The following is a 25,194-nucleotide window of genomic DNA, read 5'->3' as shown; positions in this document are numbered from 1 at the left end:
TTAAACATTTGCAAGTGTCATTTCATATTTCAGAGTACTGTCGGTAGCAACAGCTCCATCTGCAAAGTCTGCATCCCCAAAGACGCAGAAGAGATTTCCAAGTCAGAAATACCCCAATACCCGGCTGCTGGGCAAAAACCTGCCGACCCCGAGCAGTCACCCTTCGTCCCAGGGCTCTGCTGTGCACCCCGGGGCTGGACCTCGCCCGCGGCCCCAGGAGCTGCCACGTGCTCAGCTCTCAGCATCTCGTATTTCTCTGCAAAGCATCACAGCAAAGGTCAAGGAGCCTCCTAGAAGAGACGGGTATGCACAGATCTCCCCTTGCACACACAAGCTCTGCTAGTTTCTTTTCTCCTTAATCCAGCATGAAACCGATTTTGGATTTACAGCATCAAAACCTGTTTTACTCACGGAACAGAAGCAGGTCAATTAACCGCTGCAGGTCTCCATGTCATGCCCTCTGGGACCAGGCTCATGAACATAATGACTTTATGAGCCTTTTCCTGCTCTCAGGGCTGCTCCTCTGCAAAGGACCCGGGTGCTCCCTGCCCTCCCCGTGGAGATATGGAGCCTCCTCCTGTGCCTCCCGCCTGCTTAGGAATTACTTGACTCAAACGCTGTACTTGTACTCGAAATAAATCAACATTTAATATTTTACAATTATCTTAAAAGTTCTTTGAACAGTATTTTACAGATCAGCACAAAAATTACACAGATTTGGTGAGGCTTAACATAGGTACAAGGATGACCTGAAAGAACCTCAGACTTCTTTCCAGAAAGCATCAGAGGTCAAAACCTTAGCCAGGATTATGAGTCCCTAGAGTTCGTGCTTGTTTTTCTTTATGAGATGGAAATTCTCTTCTCTAGTATTTCTGTAGGGCCAGCTGAAACCAAAGAGTTTATATCATTAACAGCAGCGGAGATATATTTAGCCACGGATATCAAGATCACAAACAGCAATGTTTTGACAGGATAAGGTGCTATTTTAAAGTATTGAACAAAAAACCCAGCTGTCAAATTTCAGCCCCATATGAGAAACACAAACCTGTTCAGGAAATGAAAAGTCAGTGGGAAAACTTTTTCCAAGTGCGTGGAAAGAGCTATTAAAATCTGTTTCTGATCCCTGGAGCCTACTGGACTTAAATACTGATGTGCAGAAGTGCACAGCAGCGACCTCAGCACGCGTTCCCACATCACCCCGCAGGCACCCTGTGAGAGAGGGGAGAGCCCACCACGACCTGGCAGTGTCTTGGTGTCCCTGCCAAGTCTGTGCTGCGAGCAAGGGACGGACGCTGCTCCAAGCACACAGGAAAAGGTGGGTGCTCCCAGGGTTGGTGTGTGGCCAAGGAAGGTGGATCCTTGCCGGGAGTCCAAGCCGGCTTTGCATCATGGTAGAGCCAGAGCACCTGCGTATGTTCAAGTGATGTTTTGCCCCACATGAGGGTCTTTTCTTGGAGTCCACAAGGCAATACCATCCTTGGGATGGTTTATTCAAGTAGAAGGATGAAGAGCAGAGGCCTCGGGAGCATGTTCACGTCTCATTTTTGCTCATCTCTGGCCACTGGCAGAAGCTGCATCCAGAGCTGCTGAGGACACCGAAGAGCCAGCTGGCACCTTCTCAACCCAAGATGTTCACCACTGGGCCCAGACCAAGCTGTCCCCAAACAACGGAGGCAGTGGGGCCTGGATCAGAGCCGCTGGCACAGGAGGGATCTCCCAAACACTTCCAGGAGGGATGTGGAGGAATCCAGCAGACAAGCTTGACCCATGCTCCTCAGAGACAAATGATGCCCCCAGGGGCTCTGGCCCTTTTCCTGGCAGATTTAACCTCGGATGACACCGCTGCTGTGCCACCAGCCCTTGGGGACAGAGCCCAACCTTGTTCTAACTAGTGCTAAGAGCTGACCAGGTCCCGTTTTCTGGAAGATCAAGGAACCCATGCTGAACTGATCACACCGTGGCTGAGCCCTGCAGCCCCCCAACAGTATCGGGGGTCCCTTCCAGATGTTTTCCAAGGAGCACATGTCCTCGGCATTAAGATCCTTTTAGCCTGCAGCAGACAGCATGCTCTTCTGCCTGTTATCATTAGTGCAATCACCAAAAACTACCGAGAAACAACTTGAGGGCTATGAAACCAGGCAAGGCTTTTCCAGTCTCATTTTTTCCTCCTGGGGTCAGAATACCTCTAAATACCCCCAAGTATTGCACCTTTCTGTACCTACAGCCTTGCAGAAAGAATGAAGAGGATGGAAAAACTCTTTGCAGGGGAGGGGGGGAACTCAAATCCTATCGTCGCTTGCAAGTGTCACTAGTGTTTTTGGTGCTGGGTCCTTCTCTAGCAAAGCTGCCTCCTCAGGTAAGCTTTAGGCAATCCTAGTGGTTTTCCTAGTACTTCCCTCCCTCCTATGAATGTGAGCATGGTTCCTGCCATATTTCAAGCAACTATTGAGGATTCAGCCTCTGGTATGTCTCTAGCGTACAGTGCTGGGGAGCAGGACGCAAGAACATGGGCTGAACAGGGAGTACATCTCCTGGGTGAACTCTGAAATTCTGCAGAAATTGGAAGTTCAGTCCTGCAGATCCTGGATTTACAGTAAACGCATGTATACATGACAAGCTGTCCATGCCCTGGTACGGCCTATTGCACTCAATTCACTGGAACGCAAGCAGCAGTCTACAACCCATGCTGGGGTCTTTCTAGGCCTCAGCTGTGTCGCTCTGCTCTGCACTGTTTCTCTGCAAGACACCCAACCTTCATAATTTAAAGGAAACGTTGAGAAAGCCTGTCCCCATCCCAAAAGAACTGTCCTGAGCATCCTCGACCTGTTATGGGTGAAATGCCATCAGGACTTCGGTTGGGTGGTCTGCAACTCCGCATGCGTGGAAGACCACCTACCACCGCTCAGTCAAGGACATTCATTTTCCAAAACGTCCCCCCATGAGCTCCCCCCAGATCACACTGGCCTTGCGGTCACTGTCAAATACAGCCACAGCACCATTTGTTGGCAGAAAATATATCACTGTCCTTGCCTTGTCCTCTCAATCCAGGTGTTGGCAGTCTGCTGAACTAGGTGGGGATCTCAAGGAAACCACTTTCCTCCCATTGCTGAGGAACCCTGAGAAATACCAGAGCACAACACCAGTGTTCCCATTTCCCAAGGATGGGCTAAGCCCAGACCAAGAGCAGCTCAGCCACCATGCTAACGCTTTGGGCTGCAGGGTGTCTTGGACAAGAACGGATGGGTCTCCAGCCCAAAGGAGGACAGTCAACTTCCTCTTCCTGAGGCTATATTGGTGTTGGATGTGAGTCTGGCCTGAGAGGACACAGGGTTCTTCTACGGCCGTGCTCCACTGAAGGTGGCAATGGGTAAACACAGGAGAGAATGAAACTCAGAGGAGTCCTGGGAAGGCAAAGAGGACCTCCTCAGTGCAAAGAGATCGCTGTCCCTGGGTTTGTAGCACACAGAGATCTCACACCTGCAGGGGAACAAAAAGAAACCAAGTTATAAGTAAGGTGTGTGGCTGAGAATCATGGTCCTCAGGTGCAGCCGAAATATCTGCAAACAAACAGGAATCAGTGCAGTCTTTAATAGGACCAGAGTTTGAGTGCTGAGAGTTCAGGTCTTCAAGCTGGCTCAGACTGGGATCTAGAGCAGAAGCATCCATAAAGAGTAATTTCTGAAACTCATTAGGGAAAACAAGAACTTTTGCACCCCCAAGTTTTGGCGAGAGGGAAGTAGCTCCTCTTCCATTTTGTGCGTTGAACTCTCTCACTAGCCCCTCGAGTTGCACAACAAACAAGTAAAACACTTTAGGGTTATTTAAGAAATAAGATCCGAAATCTTTTTCCATTGGAGGCAGCATAACCTTGCAGAGTTCTGCTCTCTCTGAGGAAGAAATTAAAATGCTTGCACATTTTTAAGACCCGTGGATCAACTGGTTTGATCTCTTTGTGCTCATGGAAGTATGTTGTCTACAGTGAGTTTTCAAATTCCATCACCTGGGGAGCCAGCTTGGTGCCCTGGGGACATGACTGATGGATGAACAGTCAGATGAACAATTCTTGCCCTACCCCAGTCTCTCCCATGAAGATCTTGGGTTCCTTCTGCAATGGGTATGCCAAAGGTGGTGGAGAACCCAAATGAGGTTTAGAAGTTGAAGGCTCTGCTCATATGCCCAGCACTCTCCACATACCTCATTTATGTTGTATAGCTTTCCTCTGGCTTATGACTGGTCTTGCTGAAAGAGCTGTCTTTACAGAGTTGAGCAGTTAACTGGGGACCACCCTTTAGACTGTGGCAGTCCTGAAGGTAAACTGCTGCTGGGATCTGAGCAGGACCATCCATCCCACCTGAGCTCAGCTGCACTACAGAGCTTGGAGCTATGTCGTCCAGCTTGGGCATCTGGCATAGATCCACCATGGTGCTCAGGACCTCGTCCCCCTGGTGGCCACCCACGCTTCATGGACAAGTCCTCACGCACAGGATGCACCATCCCAGGAGGGCTGGCTGCAGTGGGCAGCTGGCCACATTGCAGTTCCTACCTGGTTACACTCTGCAGGATCTTCTGCTCATCCTGGTCCAGGCACACGGCGAAGGAGGACTGCACACCGATAATCTGGACCTTGTCTACTTTTATCTGGGACACGCTGATCTGCTGACAGAAAAAGAGTCTGAGTGAGGGAGCTGCCAGGCTCAGTGCATTTCCCTGTGCAGGGAAGGGGAGCCGGGGAGCTGGGCACCCCTAAGGCAGGCCTGGTGGCCAACAGCAAATGGATCCCCCAAGGAGCTACTGTCTCCTGCCCTGCTTCCCACCCAGCTGAGTCAGGCCGACCTCCTGTTACCAAATGTAAAAGCACCTTGGTTTGAGTTACCTGATTGAAACTTTTTTTGGATTTGGAGTTTTGCCTTTTGACCACCTCGGTCATGGTTAAGTTGAGACACTCTGTCTTTGAGGCTGTAACAAAAGAAAACTGTTATCACTTGGGGCTTCTGGGCCACTGGTGGGAACCCAAGTGGTGCCTCCGCCCCTCAAAGCACCCCAGAGCCAGTGGCTCTCAGCAGGACCCCACCGTCGGGGGAAATGCAGAACAGTTCTAGCTTTACTTCCCTCATGCTAACCCACACGGAAAGAAAGCAATGAGAGACACAGAGGTAAACGTCCTCTGTAATTTCCAACAGCCTTCCAAACATAGCAGAAAAGGACATTTAACTATCTTAGGACCTAATCAGGAGAAAAAAAAAAAAAAACATTGCCCCGTCATCATGAGGAAATTCTAGTTCTCCCAGCTTGGCCGTTCTTACAGTCCACCTGGAGATGCTTTTTCGTGTCTGGAATTACAGTGACATCCTGTGGTCAAACTGCCGAATGTGAAAACCAACGGAGGCAAGGGGACCGGGTTTCTCTTGGAAGGAAGGAGATTCTTGAAGGAGAAGCTTCTCCCCAACATGGAACTGAGGACACCCCCTGAAGCAAACTCACAGCGCTAGTAGCACAAGCGAAGCTCCTGAACTAGCGCAGAAACACCCAACTTAAAATATATTGAGGAGGTGAGAAATTAGCTCCTGCTGGGTTTTTTCCAGGGTTGTCTGCATGGCTTCATGGATGGGGTAGCAACAGGTGGGACAGGAGGGATAGAGATTTAGGTTGGGCTCCGTGGGGCATGCAGGAGCTGTCTCCTATTTGGTAGATCACCTGTTTGCCCCGACTACTCCGCTCACAAACCACACATCTGCCAGACACAAAGCACATGAGGAAAGAGGAACTAAAAACCCCCTCAGTTTACTCAGAACTGGGTGTCTGATTGCCAAAACAGCAGTTCTTAAGCAAGAATTAAGAGGTATTGCTTCTAAATACACACACAGACTAAAAGTCTTGCTGCTTTTAAAAGGCTCAAAGCCTTATTAATACCCCATCGGAAACCTGATTAGAAAAACAACTATGAAGCAAAACCATGTGGCAGCCAGCTATCTCTGAGATGCAGGAAGGAAACCAGGCTGAAGCACCAGCTTAGTGAGAGACTGCTGAAAGCTGGCTGCAAGGCACGGCTGCTGCGGACGGCAGGACAAGCACCCTCTCCCTCGGTCCTACTTCACTTAACAACAGTTTCACCTGTGTCTCCTTCTCCTTACTAAACAAGCGTTGTTCTGGAAAGCACCACTCTGCAGCGATCACCCTGCTGTTTGGACGGTCCCAGCCCCATCCCTAATGGACATCCCATTTCCCTGGCTGGAAGCTTTAGGACAACGAGAAATCAAATGCCCTTTGTCCCTGACATGGTGCTAAGGACAGCAAAGGACTACAGTATGCCCCAGGGAACACCAGGAACCTTCCACATATCTCCTCCTGCATTCACGCATTTCTGCTTTGCTCCAGCTAGAAGATCCACGCTGTCCTCTTGCTCCACCAGTCCCTCCCATTGCTCCCTACGCAAAGCCACAAAGACCACCTCTACCCACCTAGTTCTTCATACTTCTTGCAGGCTTTGCTAAGGTTGACAGATGTGCAGACCTTCTCAACATCGTTCCAGTGACTTCTTCCACTGACGGCTGTCTGCAGAGACCAACCAAAGCCCATGAGATGCCATGCTCCAGGCTGATGTTACCCTGCCTCCCACCCCTAACCATCTGGCTGGACTAGCTCAGATCTGGATTTACCTGGAGCCGCACAGACACAGTTTGAATAGGCATTAAAATTCATTTAACCTTGGATTTTCAAAAATTGCCCAGGCTTAACACTAAATAACTGCAAAGGAACCAACAAAATAGGAGGACTGCTGTGACCAGCAGAAGATCACTCCCTGGAAGCAAAGTCCACCAGTGTAAAGTGGCACTGAGTACATGTCCAGTCTATGGAAACTGGCTGCACGTTCCCTATTTCACTGGGCTGAACAGGAGTGGAAAGCCACCCCCAATTAGCCAGTAAGTAGACAATTAGCTTGAGTTTGGCTCATCTGGGCTTGCATTCGGGCTCCTCCAGCAGACTGTCAGCATTTGCCTCTCTCAGCCCCCAGCTGAGACATGTTTGCCCAGCACTGAAGTGGTTTTCTGCCCCATTTGTCTTTGTGCAAGTCCCGTGCACTCACCTTGCTGTAGGCGATCTGTAGTGTTAGTGGGATTGCTTCTCTGTCTCCATCTATGCCCAGCCTTTTGCTGCCTGGACCTGCACAAAACAAGGAACAAATGTCACACGGTGGCCTTTTATCCCCATTCTTCAGCTGGCTACTGATACAGCAGCACACTCAGTACCTACAGAAAGGGGGAAAAAAACCCCGGTTTTCCTGAACACAGCTGCGGAGCAAAAAGGCAAAAAGAAAAGGTGGCTTAAAAGCTGCCAGAAAGCAATTAATCCAGTGCAGAAATTTCAACACAAAGCACAACAAGCAGCTCTGCAAAACTGAAAGCGGTGCTGGCTAAGCTGGTGCAGAGGGGTCAGTGCTCCAGGGAAAACACAAAGCAATAAAAGGCCTCATTGCTAACCCAGCTCCTGTTTTTCCGGGCATATTTGTGCCCACATTAAATTAACCTTGAAATACTGTGCCCGACACTTATTAACTTTTTTTTTTCCTGGATAATTTTTTGCAGATGTTAAGTGGTGTGCTGCCAGACAACCCGAGGAAAAAAAAAAAAAAAAAAAAATCAAAGTCAGAAAGGATTGGTGGTTTCATGAGTTATTGGGAACAGGTCTTGGCCAAGCCTGTATTTTGGGGGAGTGGGGTGGTGACACTTCATATGGAGGATATTTTATGAGCTCTGTTTAGAAAGACAAGGCAAGATCACAGAAAAGCAATTGGTTAAAAAAATTAAGCAACATGTTTAAATGCAGTATTGTTGGTTGGCCATGAGATGTCTCAGCAAGCTGCGCCGCACCAGACAGCATGTTGCCCTTGGTACCCCGGAGAGAGCTGGAGACCACGCTGCAGGCAGATGCTTCTGCCATTGCTTCTTGTCTCTAATAATTCTATAAATTCCTAGTGTAAAAGCTCATGGATCTCCCTTGCAGGAAGGCTCCAAGCACACGCACGAACCTTGCTTTGCCCAGTTAACTAAGGAAACGGAAAGAGGGTTTTTATAAATGACACTCCTGGACACAGCACAAACAACAGAAAGCAGCAAAAAGAAAAGATGAAGAGCTGCACTTGGCCAGGTGCTGATGAGAGGAAGGAAATGGGCTTGAAGCTGTGTTATTGCAAATACGTTTTAGAGTTAACAGCAGTAAAAACAACAAGGCATTGCCACAGCTTCGGTCCTGAAGAGGAATGCAAGAACTATGATGCTTCACCTCCAAACTTGTGAAAAGGTGTCTGGATCTTTGCTCACGATGCAGCCTGGGCTCAGACACCTCTTGCAGCCCACACTCCCGCCAGCCCCTCTTTCCATTTATCTCCCAGCCCAGTGGTTTGCAGACCTCCACCCCGAGGCTGCGAGTGCAGAAGCAGCTACAGACCTGACGCCTTGATGGCCCGCGTGGCTGCTGAGTGGCCCAGCTCGAGGGAATGGATGAAGACTTCGGTCATCTTTTCTCCCCCAATGAAGGTGAGCTGCCAGGAGGAGAAGAGGGAAGACGTGGTGGTGAGGAGACCCAGCCCGTGCCAGGCAACATTCACCCCCTCGCTCCTTTCTGCGAGAAACAGGTCAGTTTGGGAAAATCCTTTCATGTTTTCAAAACACACCTTTCAACAACTGCCTTGGGTGACACTTGCCTTTAGCTTGCCCTCTGACTGTTTTAACAGACCACCAGCAAGTAAAACAACCCAAAAACCTAATTTTCACTTAAAGAAAACTCCCCAGCCCACTGGAAAGAAAACCCACGATGAGCCTAACAGCAGGGTCTGGGCATCGCTTTGGGCGACACAAATCCCATGAACAGCAGCAACTCTGCTCACCACAGCCCCACTGCAGCTGGTCCCGTGCCACCGCACCAAAGCGGTCATTGCAGCCATGCATTCAACCTTCCCCACCACGTCTGCCCTGTGCACAGCAGGGCGTGGAAAATAGGCTTCATGGAGGGGCTTGGTTTGGAAAGCAGAGCACTGGAGGGACTTCCAAGCGATGTGAATAACCTGTCAGCACTGACAGGAGTCGCTTTGTGTCATGGGGAAAGGTATTTGGATGGAGAACTGCTCGTGTGACTTAAGGATCGTCTACGCAGGACCTGCATGCTCTCAATCCCTGAGCCAGGAGCATCGGCCAAAGCACCATGGGCACCCAGGGAATAAGAGGAGACCGAGCTGTGCCTCACCAGCACATGGTTGGCTGTGCCATACCCCCATCCGCTTCACAGGCAGGTCCTGAGTTGGTGGCACAGGCAGAAGACCTCCCTTTCCTCCTCACCAAGATGGGGCTGAGCCCTTTTGCCTACCTCTGTCTGGTAGAGCTGCAGCAGGATGGGGCGCATGGCGAAGCGGCAATAGTAGAGGATCATGTCGGCCAGGATGGGCAGCTGCTCCTGGGAGTCCTCCTGGGGCTCAGCTTCTGGCTTGGCAGACTGCAGCGAGAGAATAAGTCACAAGCCTGATGGGGTACGTGGTACCCACAGCCCGGTGCCAAGAACTGCCCGTCCCACCCTGGGGGGATGGAAACCCTCCTCCTGACCGCCCATCTCCATCCCGTGTCCATGTAGCACAGCCTGCTGTACAGGATCGTGGTGGCCCAGTGTTAAGCAGAAGCTCTCTGCTCAGCTGCTGTGTACCTTGGGGAAAGGGGGATGCCAAGCCCTACCACCTTGCATGCACATACCTGACACAGGACATCCATGGGCAGGTTCATCAGCCCAAGAACGTTGCGCTCGTACCACGGGTCCAACATGCCGATGTAGTGGGAGATGTCGTTGGTGCTGCCCTCCATCCCAGCCAAGGTGGGATCCTGAAACCAGACACACAGGGCTCACACCAGGGCCCCCCCCCAGGCTCCTCACCCCACGCTTGGGGCTGGTGGAAGAGACACCAACGCTCCCCTCAGCCTGCCCTGCCAGCCTCCTCGCACACCGCTCTCAGGGCCAAGCAGAGTGCCGGTGGCACTGCAAGCCCCGCGGCGAGCAGGACACCTACCGCCTGTGCTGAGGCCCGGAGCTGCGGGTCCCCCGGAGATGGGGAGGGATGCATCAGCAGGGTCGATGGAGCCAAGCAGCTCCTCTTCACGGGGACGTAGAAAAACTGCAGCTTGAAGTACCTTGTCAGTGAGGGGCAGGTACTCTCCTTGAGCCTAGGAGAAGGTAGGAAAGGGCTGGGTGAGCCAAGCCCTCTGGCGTGTCCCAGCAGAGCCAGGTACCTGCAGCCGGGTCCCCCGCACCGCCCGGCTCACCTGAGGTTGCTGTAGGCTCGGGCCACTTTCCCCGAGATGCGGTCGGAGCCGAAGACCACGACACGCAGCGTGGACACCTTGGTGTCCTCGTCGTAACTGAGGAAGGGCCGTCGGTGGAGGCTGAGGTGCCGCGGGGCGAGCAGGGCCGGCAGCCGCTGGCTCAGGACGTGCTGCGGCAGCGAGTGAGCGCGCCGGGAGCGCGCCGGGATGCGGTGCTTGGCCTGTGGGGTGCACAGGCTCTCGGCCCGGCGCAGGGGCAGTGAGAGCGAGCCTGTGCCTGGGCAGTCCTTCAGGTCTCTCCTCAAGACCAGCTGGCTTTTGCTCTTGAACAGTTTGTAGATCTTGTTGGTCAGCGTGTGTCTATATTTGTGGTGGGTCTTCTCTACCTTCAGCTCCGGCCTCCCCACCATGTCCAGGGAGCTCTCATCACTGTCCTCCGCGTACCCGCTGTCCATGCAGTCCTTCAGGCTGGAGACGAATGACTTCAGGGACTTTCTGGAGACCACCGTCAGCTCCGAGATGGAGTCCTTGGAGGTGGTGAAGAGGGACACTCGCGAGGGCTTAGATCCCTCCTCCGACAGTGCCGAGTACACAGAGTCTTTGGAAATGGTGCAGATGGGGGAAAGCAGCGAGTCCCGCTCGGGGGAACAGCCATCAGTTTCCACCTCCTCCTCCTCTTCATCCTCCTCCTCATTCTCTGAGGCCATGGGCTCGACAACGCTGCACTCTTTGCTGAGGACATCATTGAGGATATCTGGAAGGCAACCGGAGGAAGATCAGGTCTGGTACGGGATCCAGCACAGCCACTGGAAATGTGATGACCCCAGACAGCAACACTACCACAGCGTGGCCAACGCTCTCTTTGATCCTGCACAGTTTCAAACAAGGAGCTGAAAACCTCCTCCTGAAGGTTTTTAGATTGCCAAAAGACACTCAGATGCGATGGCAAAACAAAACGCGTTTCTCTCCTTGAGGTCACATTCTGCTTGGGTTCTCGAAAGGCAAACACCAGCTGGGGTTTTGCTTCCTTCCTACACAGATTTCACAATGTACCCGTGTCTAATCTGGGTTTAACAAGAGGGCAGGAGGAAAGCAAGGAATTTTGATAATCAAACCCCAAATCGCCCCACTGCGGGTGGCCTCCCAGCAAGGCTAGACTTGCTGCAAAGCCCAAGCCAGAGCTCTAGTCCAGCTCGTTGGGGCCAGCAGGCAACGAACACGAAACCTTCACAGGAACAGAAAAGGTCTTCCAGGAATGCGGAAGCCGGAGGGAACAGCTCAGCAGAAGGGGAAGCCACTGTTTCCCCTGCAAAACTGCTGCGGCCAGGCCGAGAGCACAGCAAAGGCACCCGCTCCTTGGCCATCCCTGCTGCGGGCGGGGGAAGAGCTGTAACATCCGAGGGGTCTCAACCCCACAAAGCCCTGACATCTCAGTGCAGTCAGGCTTTTCCAGCAACAATTATTTCCAGGGCACGAGCAAGGTTTAATCCTTGCAGAGGAGCTTTCTACCAAACAAGGTCTCCATCCTACCAACATCCCCACAGACACGGGTGTGATGAATCTCCTTCCAGCTTAATGCAAGGCACAACTTTGCCCAGGAGAACAAGCCCTGCATGATTTGTCTCCGGCAGCACAACGTGTTTTGGGGCCACCAGTGCCTCATGCCCACAGCTCGGATGAGGGCTTTGCTCAGGATCACAGCAGGCATCATGCCCAAGCTGACGCCCATGTCCTCTCCCATCCAGGGGACGCTGATGCCCACCGCGTTATCTCTCCCGTCACCACTAACAATTTGTTACCAGCTCTTTCAGGCTCCGACCACAGTTTGTGCCGCACGCCCGGCTGCACCTGGCAGTGCCGGCGGAGCTGAAACGCTGCTCAGCCACCCCTGCGATGGGGAGCAGAGGGCTGCGGTCTCACCAGGGGGGACGGGGGACCCCCTCCACTTACCAAAGTTATCCTGATCCCAGCTGTAAGTGTAGCAACGAGCGGCGGGTATGGGGATGGTGTGGAGCTTGCGGGGCTGAGCCTCGCCTGGGAAGAAAGGAGGGAGAGGAGTTAGTTTGGAGGGAACCCCGATACCGCTCCTGACAGCTCTCCTGGATGGTGGGAGATGCCACCCACCCCATGCATGTTTTGGGCAGCCCAGGTCATGCAGAGCACTGATGCTGCTGTCATTGTCCCTGTGAAGTCACATGCAATTGGGACGAGGGGACATTTCACACCTCTGAGAGCCATCAGACATCGCTGCTGCCATCAGTTTCTGGTTTAATGTTTTCACCTCACCCACAAAGGCTGGAGAATTTTTTTTTTTGTTGCTGTTTTAATGAAAGATGAGAAACAATTTCTGGCTCATCGCATGGTTATGAAATAGGACCTGGGCTGGTGTTTTTTTTGTTGGAGTTGTTGTTGCGCTAGGTTGAAACTTTGTGCAAAAGAGGGTTTCACACTTCAAAGGGCTGGCTCCCAGCACCCGCAGCGCAGGGGAGCTCGTCACCGCTGCAAGGGCTGAGCCAGTAGAAAACCCTGGAGAAAGAGGGGCATGGGGGAGTTTCTCACCCACGATGGCAGGAAAGGATGCGGCCCCGGCGATGTCCCGCAGCACGGACTGCAGCCGCTCCCGGGCCGGGACAGGGTCGCTGCTGGCGGCTGCAATTTCCTGTGCGTCGGCGGCGCTGGCGTAGATCTCCGAGAGCTCTTCCAGTGTCTTGGACTGGAGGGGAGCAGAGCCAAGACGAGAGCTCGAGGGGGGTCCCTCCGCAGAGGCAACGCACAGGTCTTTAGGGAAGGTCACTAACTACACCACTGGGCAAATCTCTCTCCCTCCTCTACCTCCTACCCCCTTCAAGCCCCCCCCAAACTTCTGCAAAGAAGAAAAAAAAAAAAAAGTGTTTGAACAACCTAAGGGGTTTTCTTCACAAGATTTTTGCCCCCCACCCCAAACACCAAAGCAAAGTGTTTCTCTGGTCAAACACACACTTTTGCTGCATTTCAAATCCAGGGGCTCCTCCTCGCCCCACTTAGGGATGGGGAAAGGAGTAAAAGGCGAGTTACCCCCCTGCCACACTTCACAAAACAGAAGTGTAGACCTCGGGTCTAACCTGAGAAGAGAAGGGAAAGACGCATATTTTTCCTACAAGAAGCGTTATCAAAACTTTTTTTCTTTTGTCAATGAAATATTATTTTCGTCAGGAAATCCACCAGCCAACTGCGTGAAACTGCTCCCAACGGCACCGTGGCATCACCGAAGTCGAAGCTCTCTGAGCCTACCTTCAGGAGGTGGTGCAGGCTGTCCAGGTCGCAGCGGGTGCCGAAGTTGGCCTGGTAGAGGTGCTCGAGGAGCACGACGAGCGTGGTGCGCTGCGGGTGCTCGCTGGTGCTCAGCTTCTCGGCGATGGAGAGGAACTCGCTCTGCACCTCGGAGCGGTTGAGCAGCAGCACCGTCCTGGGGACAAGGGGACGGCGGTTAGTCCGGGCAGCCAGGCTCAGACGCCGGTGGCACACGAAACTCTTGGACAAATTCACGCTAGATGGCAGTGTCCTCTCACATTAGTCACAGCCAGAGGGTCTCGGGGCTGCGCAGGTGTGCCGGAGCCAGGCTGCAGTGCCAGCCAGGGGCAAGGAGCAGGTGAAGGATGAGCATCCTCCATCCTGCCCCTCGGCGCATCCCTGGCACCGTCTCTCCTGCCACATCTGCAATATCACCAGCCCAATAATTGTTCAACCAGCCCCAGACAGGGCTCCAGCCCAGCAGCCAGTTGTCCAAACGACATCCAGCACACGCGAGGAAGCGGGGAGGGTAGAAAGTGAGAAGGGGCCCCAAAACATCTTTCCCCTGCAAGGTGCAGGTCAGACCATCACTTCTGGGCTTTAAGGAGAAGAGCCACATCTTTCAGCTGCATTTTTGCTCTGGACCACAAAATGAACATCCACAGGCTTTGAATTCCCAAACCTGCAGTCCAGAGAGCATGCAGGCATGAGCTTACGTTCATTGACGAGAGCAGTCCACCTCACTGAGCAAAAATGTCTCCAAATTAAGGAAGTGCTCTGGCGTGCTTGGTTCTAGAAAGCTCAGGCAATGGGCACAAGCTTTCAATAAGCCCAGGGTTCAGCTTGTGTACAGCTTTGTGCCAGGTTTTCAGGGCTTTTTATGCAAATATAGCCATCAGTGGTTGCACTTGCACCAGTATAAGCGTGTAGAGCTGGGGAGCTGTACTGGGAAAGCAACACAGCAGCACCAGCGCAGCTGGGTGGGATACAGGTGCAGATCCAGAGCTGCACGGCATGAGTGGACAAGCCAGAACAGCAGGACGCCCCTCCTGCATGGAGTGGAGGCAGCTGTGCACAAAGGACTGTCCCTGGGGCTGGGGCTGGCACTGCAGCCAGGAAGGGCACACACCGCCTGGGCTTATTTTCCTATTTACAAATGAGGTGCCCTGGCAGGAGGAAAGGTTCAGCCCTCGAATAAGCTGCAAAGTCTCACTACGCTCAGAGCTGCAAGGCTTTCATTAATTGTTGCTCTGGGACGGACTCGCTTCTGTCCCCCCTCGGGCTGGTGGCTCCCAAACATGCAGATCAAAGCATCTCCTGGCTGTTCTCCAGCCTGTGCCAAGATCAGCAGCTCCCTGCGGAGGAGACTTTGCCTTCCCCGGCTGTTTTCACCCAGATCTGCAGCCCTGCAGTAAGCAGAGCTGCAGGACAACTGACATTGGGAGCCCACAGACCCTGACCCACGGCTGTGGAAATGCCACAGCCACCTTCCTTGTCCCTTCCCACAGCTCAGCCCAGCTATCCAGCTCTTATCCCTGGCACCCATCGCTACACCTTTGAGATGCTGGTCACTGCAGCCCCACTGCTGCTCAAGCAGCGTGGGATGGTGGGGACGCTACAGAGAGAGATGCCAGCAGCATCCATGGCCACACTTACACAGTGGAGCTCTGGTAGTTCTTCACGGGCAGCCCCTGCTCCGTCCTCACCAGCCTCTGGAAGGAGATCCCTGGGGGAGAAAGCAGAGGACAGGAGACATGGCACCACTGCAGACTGCTCTGCTTCAGGAGCACGTGGACTTTGTCTCCTAACGTGGTCCTGACCTGGCTGAGCCGCAGCCTGGAGCCAGCATGGAAGCACCAAAAGTCCTTATGGGGACAAGGCACCATGCAAGGGGACCAGCCCAGGAGCAAGGGAGCCTTGGGACGGAAAGGGTGAAAGCCCAAGGGGATGGGAAGGCAACGAGAAGATGGAAAGGGAGAGCTGCTCCTTTCGCAAACCCTTCTGCCCCACTGCTCATGCGGGATCCGTTTTGAATTGCAAGGGTGATATTTAGCAGCTTCTGCCACTTGCTTTAGCCCCCGCTGGGCCCTAAATCTAACTTACGGACAGCAGGTCACTGCCACCCTCCCGCAGAGATGGAGCCCAGCCCGGCGCCAGCAGAAGCGAGGCTGACGTGAGCTGCCCACATCCCTGGATGCCTCCCTGGGACCATCCCCAGGATGCCATCGGGAACCCCAACCAGGCAACGTCTGATGGACCTGGACTGGGTGGCAATAGCAAAGCCTGTGACACTCCCAAAAGGCAGAAGGACTGGCATGCATCTTGGGAAAGATCTTACGGTGTCAACAAGATCCAGCACCCTTATTACTGCAGGCAGCCACATCCCAACCCCAGCTGCTGCTCACCAGCCAAGAAGCAGCACCCACGGGGTCCCAGCACCCACGGGCAGCTCATGTTGATCCACACAGGCCCCCCGATTACTGCAGCATTCACCCCTCTTGCAGAGACATCAGCCACAGTTTGGAGATAAAAGCTATTGCATTCTTGGCAAATATTGACAGCAACTTGTTCTCAGTTAATATTTACCCTCATCTCAATAAAAAGCTTTTGCTTCAGCCTCGCAGCAGGTCACGGAGGCTGTGCAACAAGCGTGTAAGGTCCTGGCCAGCTTACCAGCAGAGGACACATTTTCGTTGTTCTGGGCTCCAGTTGTGGGGAGAGGCCACGGTGAGGGGCAGCACTGAGCTCCCCAGCCCCGGCAGGCCAACACCTCCCACACGGCATCTTTTGGCAGGGGTGGGGGAATCTCATATGCTTGTAGGAGGGGAAAAGCTTTTGGACCAAAGTCCCCAGCTCACGCAGCCCCAGGCACCAGTGATGGTGGTGATGGCACAAGAACAGGATGTAGCAAACCCCACCCCAGCACTGGGGCTTTCCCAGCCGCCTGTAAAACACAGTCCCGACCTGTGTCACAGCAATAAATGACCAGGAAGGATTTGGGGAAGTCCACGGCTGCAGCAGCGTGGGACAAGCATCCCCACATGCATGCTGGCCCTGCAGCTCTGAGCTGGAGGCTGGACGCAGCACAACAGCCCAGCCAGACCTTGCCTGGTGGCCATGGCCATTTATGCTGGTGAAGCCTTGAGCTGGGGGTAAATCGGCCAGTCCAGTGCCAACACTGCAGAGGCTTTTGGGGTTTTTTTAATCTTTTTGTTCCTTTGAAAGCATCTTTCATCCCACCTGCACCTACAAGCTAGAGACCCTGCATTTCACGTCCCCATCAGGACTCTCCAAAGCAGCTGCCTGGTTTGAGGAAGGGGGGAAGCATCCGCAGCCTCAGCCACAGCCCATGTACCCATCTGAGGCCTCCCAAGCCCTGCTCAGAGCCGGTCTCACTGCCACGGCCCTGCGCAGGATTAAACAAGGGCTGAAATCTGCTCTGTGTGATAACAGCTCTCCATAAGCCACCAAAAGACAGGGAGATTAGGAGAAATGGCCTTTTAGAAATAATTGGAAGAGCTGCTCCATTGGGAACAACAGGACATCTACGAGGAGCCCTTAATTAAGAGGAGCGCTGCTGCTGCCGATAGATCTGCCCAAAGCCGTATCACAAGGTAGTGTCTTGGCTGTAAAGAAAGAGCCGGGGAGTCCCTCAGCCCTATGGAAATCTCCACGCAAGGGCAGGCTTGAAGGCTCCAGCCACCTTGATGCCAATGAATGGACCCACTGTTATCGCCCCAGTCACACCACTGAGCATCTCAAACTGAGCATCTCAAACAAAGCCCAGGGCTGGGCGGGAGCAGCCAGCACGTGCTTTGCCATGGAAAAGACCTCTCAGACTGAAAGGCAGCCAGGAAATAGTTACACGTTTTGCTAATCCACGCTGGTCCAGAGCTGAGAGTCCCTGGGATGGTCCCACCACCTTGCACGCAAGGCAGCCACCGAAAACACAACCCCACCATCCCGCCTGCTCCTCCAGAGGAATCTGGTCTCACCCTGTGCTGGACCACCAGGGAAAATCATCCAGAGAATAGAGGGCAGAGGTCCTTGCCTCCTGGAAAAGCTGAGCTGTGGGATGCACAAGGTAAACGTGGACACCACGCTCAAGGGATTCATGAAGCAAGTGGGGTACGAGACAGCAACACCAGGAGAGTCTTGGGAACAAACACGAGGTGGTCGCAGCACCGGCTGTTTTTGGGGAAGCAGCGCCAGCAGCACATGAAAACCCTGCGGTGGGAGCACTTACCGGGGGCCTTGAGCTCGTTGCTGATGAAGGTGAGCAGCTCGCGGAAGATGTCACAATAGGGCACGGGCCAGGTCAGGAAGCTGTGGTATATGCTGGTGGCTTTCACGAGCAGGTCGGAGCCCGGCGGGAAGTGGGGAGCCTGTGGGGGACAGGGAGACACGATTAGAAAGGGAACAAGGACACGGGCCTCGAGCGCTGCATAAAAACTCAAGGATTTAGGGTGCAAGTGGGAGGAGGAGAAACGGATTGGAGCAGAGGTTCCCCCTATGACACCCCGTCCTCTCCCAAGGAAGGGTCAAAGGATCCCCACTGGGCACATCCGAGAAAGCTTCATCCGCTCTGCACCTTCCCAACCTCCAGGCTGTGGCTCACGTGCCAAAGCCTATATATAAATTTATTTTTAACAACCACAGATCCATACAGATGAATCGCATTACAGCCTGTGCTTTTGCAAGATCTGGCAGCAATGATTTCCTTGGGATAATGATGCATTGTGCTAATAATAATAATAAAAAAAGTATTTCCTGTGAAGGCTCCACTCCTTCTTTTCATTAGCGCTGCCTATATATTTTGCACAAGTATAAAGGGTAATGAAAAAAATTTGCCTACTCTGCACAGAGATATTGTCTGTCTCCCTTTCTGAGTAGCCCATCTTTAAATAAAAAGATTAAAAACACTGAAACTCATTTTTTTTCATCTCTCAGCTTGTGCAACGGTTGCCTGGTCTTGATCCCTGTAGATTCGTACAGGATCTTTTTAGAGATGAATTGATCAAAGCAGACCGTGATGTTTCAGACGAAAGCCACCCCAATTTCAGCGACTGTTCCGTGTGGCTCCGTGGGGCCCTGGACCCTGCGCCTCCCCGGGGGCTGAGATCGAGCTACGTGCAGCAGCCTCAGGACTTACATACAGGACCGCATAGTAGAAGAGTAGAGCCAGGGGCGTTACGAGATCATAGTCGCACTTCTCCTGCACCTGTAGGAAACGGCCCGAGGGCAAAAGGATGAGCTGGGCTGCTGGCCATGAGTGTTACCCGAAAGCATCCTTGGAGGTACCGGGAGACTCCCTGACAGTGCAGACGCACGCCCAACCCACACCATCACATCACCGTCCCCAGCAGATTCCCTTGTCTCCATGGGAAAATAACCCCCAAAGCCCCAGTAACCCACACCGATGGGACAGGCAGACCAGCACAGACTGTCACTCTGCCTTTACCCTCGAGAAGCCAGATTTGGCCAAGCTCCCAGCCCTCCGACGCTCCTGATCCTTGCAGAGTTGCCTGAAAATCTATGACAGTGGCTCAAAGCAGGCAGTTTGGAGAGGCAAGCAGGCAGCCCAGCCCCTGCAAGTGGCTTGCAAAGCTCAGCAGCATGGTCCAAACCATGGATTTTTGTCCCAGGCTCTGCCAGTGAATAGCCAGCAGAATTATTTCACCGAGGGACTTAGTGATGGCTCAAGGATATGCTTGCAGACGCTGTCTCCCCTTGTTCATGAGCACAGCACAAAGTGCAATAAACCCTTACGTAAACCCTAATGTAATAAAATGCTATCTGCAACTACATCAATTCCAGCCATTAAAAAAAATATATAAATGGATTAAACCGAATCGTGCTAATCTTAACTGGTATCAGCTCTGCGCCTGGCAGCTAGACAGCCTTTCTTCCCCAAAAAATGAAAGGCAGCATTTACCCTATCACATGAATCCCAGTGCTGAGGATTTAGGAAACACATCACTGTTTCCTGCCACATCAAGGGATTCCTCCGAGGTCTTCCCGGCCACAGCCTGAGTCAACCCTGCTCGACCAACGATGCCTCAAGCTTCTCCGGCCCATGATGGGACCACGGCAGGCCGGTACGATTGGCCCCACTGCCATTTCGCCTCCCCGCTGTGCCTGACCCGACTGTCTCCTGCCAGGCTGCTATGTGGTGCAAACCCTGCCTGCGATCCCCAGTGTCCCAGCTTCGCTCCTGGCCCTGCAGGAAGCCCGGCAGAGCCGTGGCAACGTTTCCATCAAAAACAACAGGAAACCTTCAATTTGCTCTGATTTGGACTAGCAGCTCTCAGTTTGCGCCGGGGGAAGGTCTGGGGAAGGCCGGCTCCATCCGTGCAGCCCTACGACCCGGGCTGCCCCTGCACGGCGCCGAGCAGCGCTTTGGGAAATCAAAACCCTTTTCCCCGTGGATCTGCAGTGCTGCCCGAAGAGCAGATATTGGAGCTGGGTTTTTCCCTTGTAGTTCCCATGTGCTGAAAGCCGGTGGGACACACAGGGTTGCTCCCACCAGAGTTTTGGACCTGCCGACCCAGCATCACCGAACCCCAAGCTCCACTGCTGCAGCAATACCTTACCACAACCCCAAATCACCCACCAAGCTCTGCAAAACTCCATCTTGGGCAAGCCCCGGAGCTGACACCACCTCAAAGCCCACAGCCCTCCCTGGCAGCCCCCTGACTCACCTCTTCGGCCTTGCTGAGGATCTTCTCCACCAGGATGAGGTAGTTGCCGGCGTCTCGGCTCACCAGCTCCTGCAGGCTCCAGCAGTTCAGGCACAGCCCGGCTGCGGGGGAGACAGAGCCGCCGTCACTCACAGCCCCGTTCAAGAAGGTCGCAGGAGGGACGAACAATGGGAAGGGGTCAGGACGAAGGTGTTTGCCGCCTGTGTCAGAGCACGGCAGAGAAAAAAAACCTCGCGCCCTCGTTCTGGACAGATCTAATCTTGCCAAGTGGTGCTTATCTCAGCGGCATCGCTTGGTACCCCAGCGCCTTCGTGCTCTCGCTCACACAGCCCAACACACTCAGCTGGGTTGGATGCCTCTCCCCCAGGGAGGCTGGGTAGCTGACATGCCTGCGCTGCCACATGCCCACTGCAGAGGTCAGAGGGATGTGCACAGCGTAGGTGGATGCCCACCTTCAGTCTGCCTGAGCACAGAAAACCCACTAATGCGACCCCTTGCCCTGCCACCCCCAGGCTCAAACGCCCCAGATGCACTATCCCAACTATAAACTCACTCAAACCCTGCAAAATTCAGCTTCCCGTCGGGCACACATCCAACCCCCTCCAGCTGCATTGCACCTGAGGGAAGGTGCTGCATCCCCCTGACCAGCTTCCCCACGCCCTGGAGATGCACCATCACATCAGCATCACGGTAGTCAGAGCTTATATCAGCATCGTTGTTAAGCATGCCCAGCATTTATTCCATCTCTTAGCACCTTCAAATTTTCATTAAATGTATTAAAACCCCACCAGAACATTAGCCAGATTGAGAAAGGAGAATTGCCATGCAAAAGGATGGAGGGTCCTTCACCCCGGTTGATTGAAACCCCCCTGGCCTCCATCCCCAGACATCTGCCTCTCGCTGCTGGGACCCGACCAGTGACAATGGCCCAAGGTGTTTCCCGAGGCCGTCGCTTTTCTTTGGCGGTTAGGGCCACCTCCCAGATGGTCTTAGAGGAAATGATCTGCACAAAAGCTGCCGGCCGCCTCCATTCATCCCAGCCCTGCATCCCGGGGGAGGAGGTGGCACTCACCAGCTCCGGCGGACCAGGATCTGCAGACCAAGGAGGGAGTAGCACCGCCTCCTCCTCCTCCTCTTCCCCCCCAGGGACCCAGGCACTGCACTCAGCCCCGGGGAGAAAAGTTATAGGGAAATTTCAAGCAAACAACCTAACAAATATCTGAGAAGGGTCCATGTTTGCATCTCCCCCATCCCACATTGCCATGGATTTCATCACCAGGAGTGGACACAGTGCAGACATCACACAGCTCAGCCACAGCCCATGGCATGGTTCAGGGGGTGCTGGCACCGGGGCTCTTCCAAGCTCAGGCCAAAAGCAAAACCAAGAGAAAGAGAGCATCTCTCGCTGCAGGGAAGCAGGGCTAACGATCAGAGAGGAAAAATAAATATAAATCCAGCCACTCTTCACTCGCATGGTCTATTAAGCAGCATAGAAACATTGCTGTCGCGTTGGAGCTAACAAGGAAGAAACAACGCTGTGAGCTGGCAAGGGGACAGCAGTATTCATCACAAATCTGCAGGTCACACTATCCATCCCTCAAACGTTATTCCCAGCTGCAGAGGCTACAAATTCAAACATACAGACATGTACATGCCATAAAAATACCTTTACACACCTTCTAGGTGTTAAACAGGATGAATTTTAACCAGGGGAGAGGTATGCCGTGGCCTAGCTGGGAGATGCCAAGACAAGCAAAACTAGTGCTCAAGTTGCAAAAACAGCCTCCACTTGTCCCCCTCCCTGGACAAGCATTTGCTCACCAGGACACACACTATTTCTGTGGCTTTACGCCTAACTTTTAGCTGAACAAAACAGGGCAGGAGCCTTCCCCCATGGGAAAGCCCTCCCGCTGCCATGCAACTTTTCACTTTCAATGAATCAACGTTTTCCAGCAGAGAAACATCCTGCTGGAAAGTTTCCAAGGAGCACAGATGCAATTTTTAATTTGCCTCCGGTACTCCCGGCATCATGCTGGGTTTGCTGACACCCAGAGTGCAACCTTAGATTGTGATATCTTGTCAGCGAGGGCACAGCCACAGTGACCCGGTAATTCAGGGATGCTCCTGTTTTCCTTTGAGCCATTTTCGTAAGTCAGCGCAATGGCACAAAGCCATGGCTCTGCCTAGGAGGACTCCAGCACATTGCTCAAATAAATGAATATTTTCCCAGAGCGCGGCATCCTCCAGGGAAAGCCCTGTGAGATAGTCAAGAAAGCAACCAGCCCAGCAGAAGTGGTCAGAGCTGCCGGGAGCTTTGCTGACCTCGGCAAGAAGCGGCTGGGCTCACGTGGTGCCTTGAAACAACCCGTCCTGCTTCGGCCGGGAGGATTATTTCACCCGAGAGAGCCCGGCCCCGCTGCAGCTGCCCAGGGCGAAGGCTGGCCATGCAGGGCAGGATCCGCAAAAGCCTGAGCTGAGCTCCGTCGGGGTGGATCGCCAGACGAGGAGAATGCCGCTTCCTGCGCGAGCGTAACCACAAATACAAATAGCCCAGCAAGACGCAGGCTCTTTCCTTCCTCTCACTTCTAGTGAGGGAGGAGGAAATTGTGGCGGCAGTGGCTCGCTGCATTATTCTGTGCTGAATGGGGCAGAGGGAGAGGCGCTGGGCTGCTTCCCTGGGAAGGAGCTGGGGCAAACCCACTGTGAACGGGCTGGGGGACAGGCAGGTAGCAGGGACAAGGGCAGGGCTTGAGGGAAGCGTCTTACAAATATAGTTTAGACCTGATGTCTTCTGACCCATTTTTGGTCTTCTACAGTAACCGTGAGCTGAAGCACAAGGTTGCAGCCAGGTATATTTGAATATCATCGCTATAAGCAGAATTTCTGTTTAACTTATGGCCATGGCAAGGCACTGGGATTACCCTGGGATTAAGCCAAACGGTGCTGGGAGGCAGCAGGCTGCCAGGGTCTGAGCTCCTAAATTTGGCAAAGCAGCATTAACCAAAGACACACCAAAACAGCTGCGTCCTTGCTAAAAATAGTCTCAAGCACAAAATGCAGCTTGGAAATCCTGGACGCCATAAATAAAGACCACACAGCAAAGCGAAGTGTCCAGCACCACCAGGCATCAGTCAGGACAGGGGATCTAGACCTGGGTGGGAATTCCCTTCCCTCTGCACACAGTCCAGGTCATGAGCATCCACTTTCCAACCACCGGGAGCAGAGTCAGTCCCTGCAGCCATATCCCCTGTATCCAGACCAAAAAGGTTATTTGGGCATGGAGGGTGATGCTCCTAATGTGCACAGGTCAGGAACAAAAGCTCCAGGTGACGTTAAAAGCAGAAAGGAGCCACCTGCCTGCAAGTGCCCTCTCCATCCCTCTGCAGATGTCCTGCGTCCACCTGGGACACAGCTGCGTGCTGTGGTAGCACCCAGGGACTTTTATGAACTGCAGAGCAGCACTTGGTTTATTTCCAGGCCAGGGAGAGGCTGCAGCCAGGTGAGAAACCAACTCCAGATAGTTTTATTTGCAGCCACTCCTCCGTCTCAGTGCACCCGAGCAGATGCTCAGCTGCTGGTTCGCTGCGATGGTGAATCATGCCACCACGCCAGGTCAGGACACAAGTCACAAGGACAACTCAGAAGCAGTGTTTTACAACGGGTCAGAGCAGCACAGAGCACAAAGTCCAAACTGGGTTCGTTCCACTGTGCCAGGTATGCTCAAAACCAGCAGTGCCAGACCACACCGGGCACCCTCCCTGTCCTGGGGTAGACGAGGGTAGGATGCGCACTGAGGGCATGCAGAAAGTTTGAACCAGGCTTTCCCCTGGACTTTGCACTTGCTCCTTGATTCCCAAAAAAACATTTCTCACTATGAGATGCAAGGGAGGCCCTGAATCTGCATGGAGCGCGCAGCTCGGGGATGCCCTGGGATGTCCCCCAAGGCAAGCGGAGGGATGCTCCCTGCCATCACTGCAAGCAGGAGCTGCGCTCCCCGTTACCCCCTCTCTATCGAGTTGTGCAAGCACTGGAAAGTCCTGTGTTGGTGGGGAAACACTTCACCTCACTCACCTAAACCCCTATCAAGGCAGGGTTTGCAGAGCTCAGGCAGGTGCCTTTTGGCTGAGGGAAGTGGGAAGTAAAATCACGCACACAAACTGCTCAACGCCTTAAAGGAGAGCGGTCCACGCGGGAGCTGCGGGGTGATCTCCGGCTCTGGAGGTGTCAAGATCAGCTTTTAAAGATGTACCTTGTGCAGGCAGCACAAACCAGAGCTTTACCTTCCAGCCCCTAAATCCTATGAATTTGTCACAAGAGGCACCGGAGACCTCCCAGCAGGGCAGCGGGAAGCCCCACAGCTAAAAAAAAACCTGCTTACATCCACCTTGCCCTCATGCACATCCATCCGGTTTTGCTCCACTAAAACAGCGACCCAGCGCTATTTTTTTTTTTCCTTTATACATGGAGAATGTGTCAGATTTATCTGCCAGCAACACAGGCAGCCCAGAGCACATTGTGGTCCCAGCTGCGGGATGCTGGGGCTTGCGACTCATGGAGCCGCAGCAGAAGTAGGACTAAGCTGTGCTTATCCCAGCATCCTACACAGCACGCTTAGACTGAGCTCAGCATGACACAGACCCAAAGAAAAAAAATCTCTCTTTGGGAGAGCAAAACCCACAGCAAAGCCTCCGAGCAGGGACCCAGCACTGGGCAGAAGCTGCACCAAGACCCCCGCGCCGGGAGGGAGCTTGAGAGCGGTGCACACTCTCGCTTTGATCGCTATCGTCGTCGACGAAGACACCGGCAGCGTGCCGGGAGCCGGGCGGCAGCAGCCCCGTGGGCGGCCTCGGAAGGATGAGGCTTTGCGATTTCTTTTCTGAGAAGTGCATTGAGATACCCTCCTCCCAGAGCAGCTCCTTCCT

The 25,194-nt window shown here is 53.5% G+C and overlaps 1 protein-coding gene across 1 annotated transcript in view; it reads right to left on the bottom strand.

Annotated features, from left to right (window-relative positions):
• Positions 1-623: 623 nt before the first annotated feature.
• Positions 624-25,194, bottom strand: part of PIK3R5 (phosphoinositide-3-kinase regulatory subunit 5) — a 62,947-nt gene continuing 38,376 nt past the window's right edge. Inside the window, exons 3-19 of the mRNA XM_076353841.1 lie at positions 20,273-20,373; positions 18,724-18,792; positions 17,818-17,956; positions 15,228-15,297; positions 13,572-13,746; positions 12,861-13,014; positions 12,252-12,335; positions 10,302-11,055; positions 10,049-10,202; positions 9,738-9,863; positions 9,361-9,486; positions 8,446-8,539; positions 7,085-7,161; positions 6,459-6,552; positions 4,874-4,956; positions 4,544-4,653; positions 624-3,477 (exon numbers count right to left, since the gene is read on the bottom strand). Coding sequence (XP_076209956.1) covers positions 3,336-3,477; positions 4,544-4,653; positions 4,874-4,956; positions 6,459-6,552; positions 7,085-7,161; positions 8,446-8,539; positions 9,361-9,486; positions 9,738-9,863; positions 10,049-10,202; positions 10,302-11,055; positions 12,252-12,335; positions 12,861-13,014; positions 13,572-13,746; positions 15,228-15,297; positions 17,818-17,956; positions 18,724-18,792; positions 20,273-20,373 — 2,552 coding nt within the window. The 3' untranslated portion in view covers positions 624-3,335. The remainder of the gene's footprint in view (positions 3,478-4,543; positions 4,654-4,873; positions 4,957-6,458; positions 6,553-7,084; positions 7,162-8,445; positions 8,540-9,360; positions 9,487-9,737; positions 9,864-10,048; positions 10,203-10,301; positions 11,056-12,251; positions 12,336-12,860; positions 13,015-13,571; positions 13,747-15,227; positions 15,298-17,817; positions 17,957-18,723; positions 18,793-20,272; positions 20,374-25,194) is intronic.

Source organism: Aptenodytes patagonicus, chromosome 16 (genome assembly GCF_965638725.1).
Source record: "Aptenodytes patagonicus chromosome 16, bAptPat1.pri.cur, whole genome shotgun sequence".
Taxonomy (NCBI): domain Eukaryota; kingdom Metazoa; phylum Chordata; class Aves; order Sphenisciformes; family Spheniscidae; genus Aptenodytes; species Aptenodytes patagonicus.
Note: the sequence above shows the minus strand (reverse complement) of the source record. Positions and strands in the feature narration are given on the sequence as shown.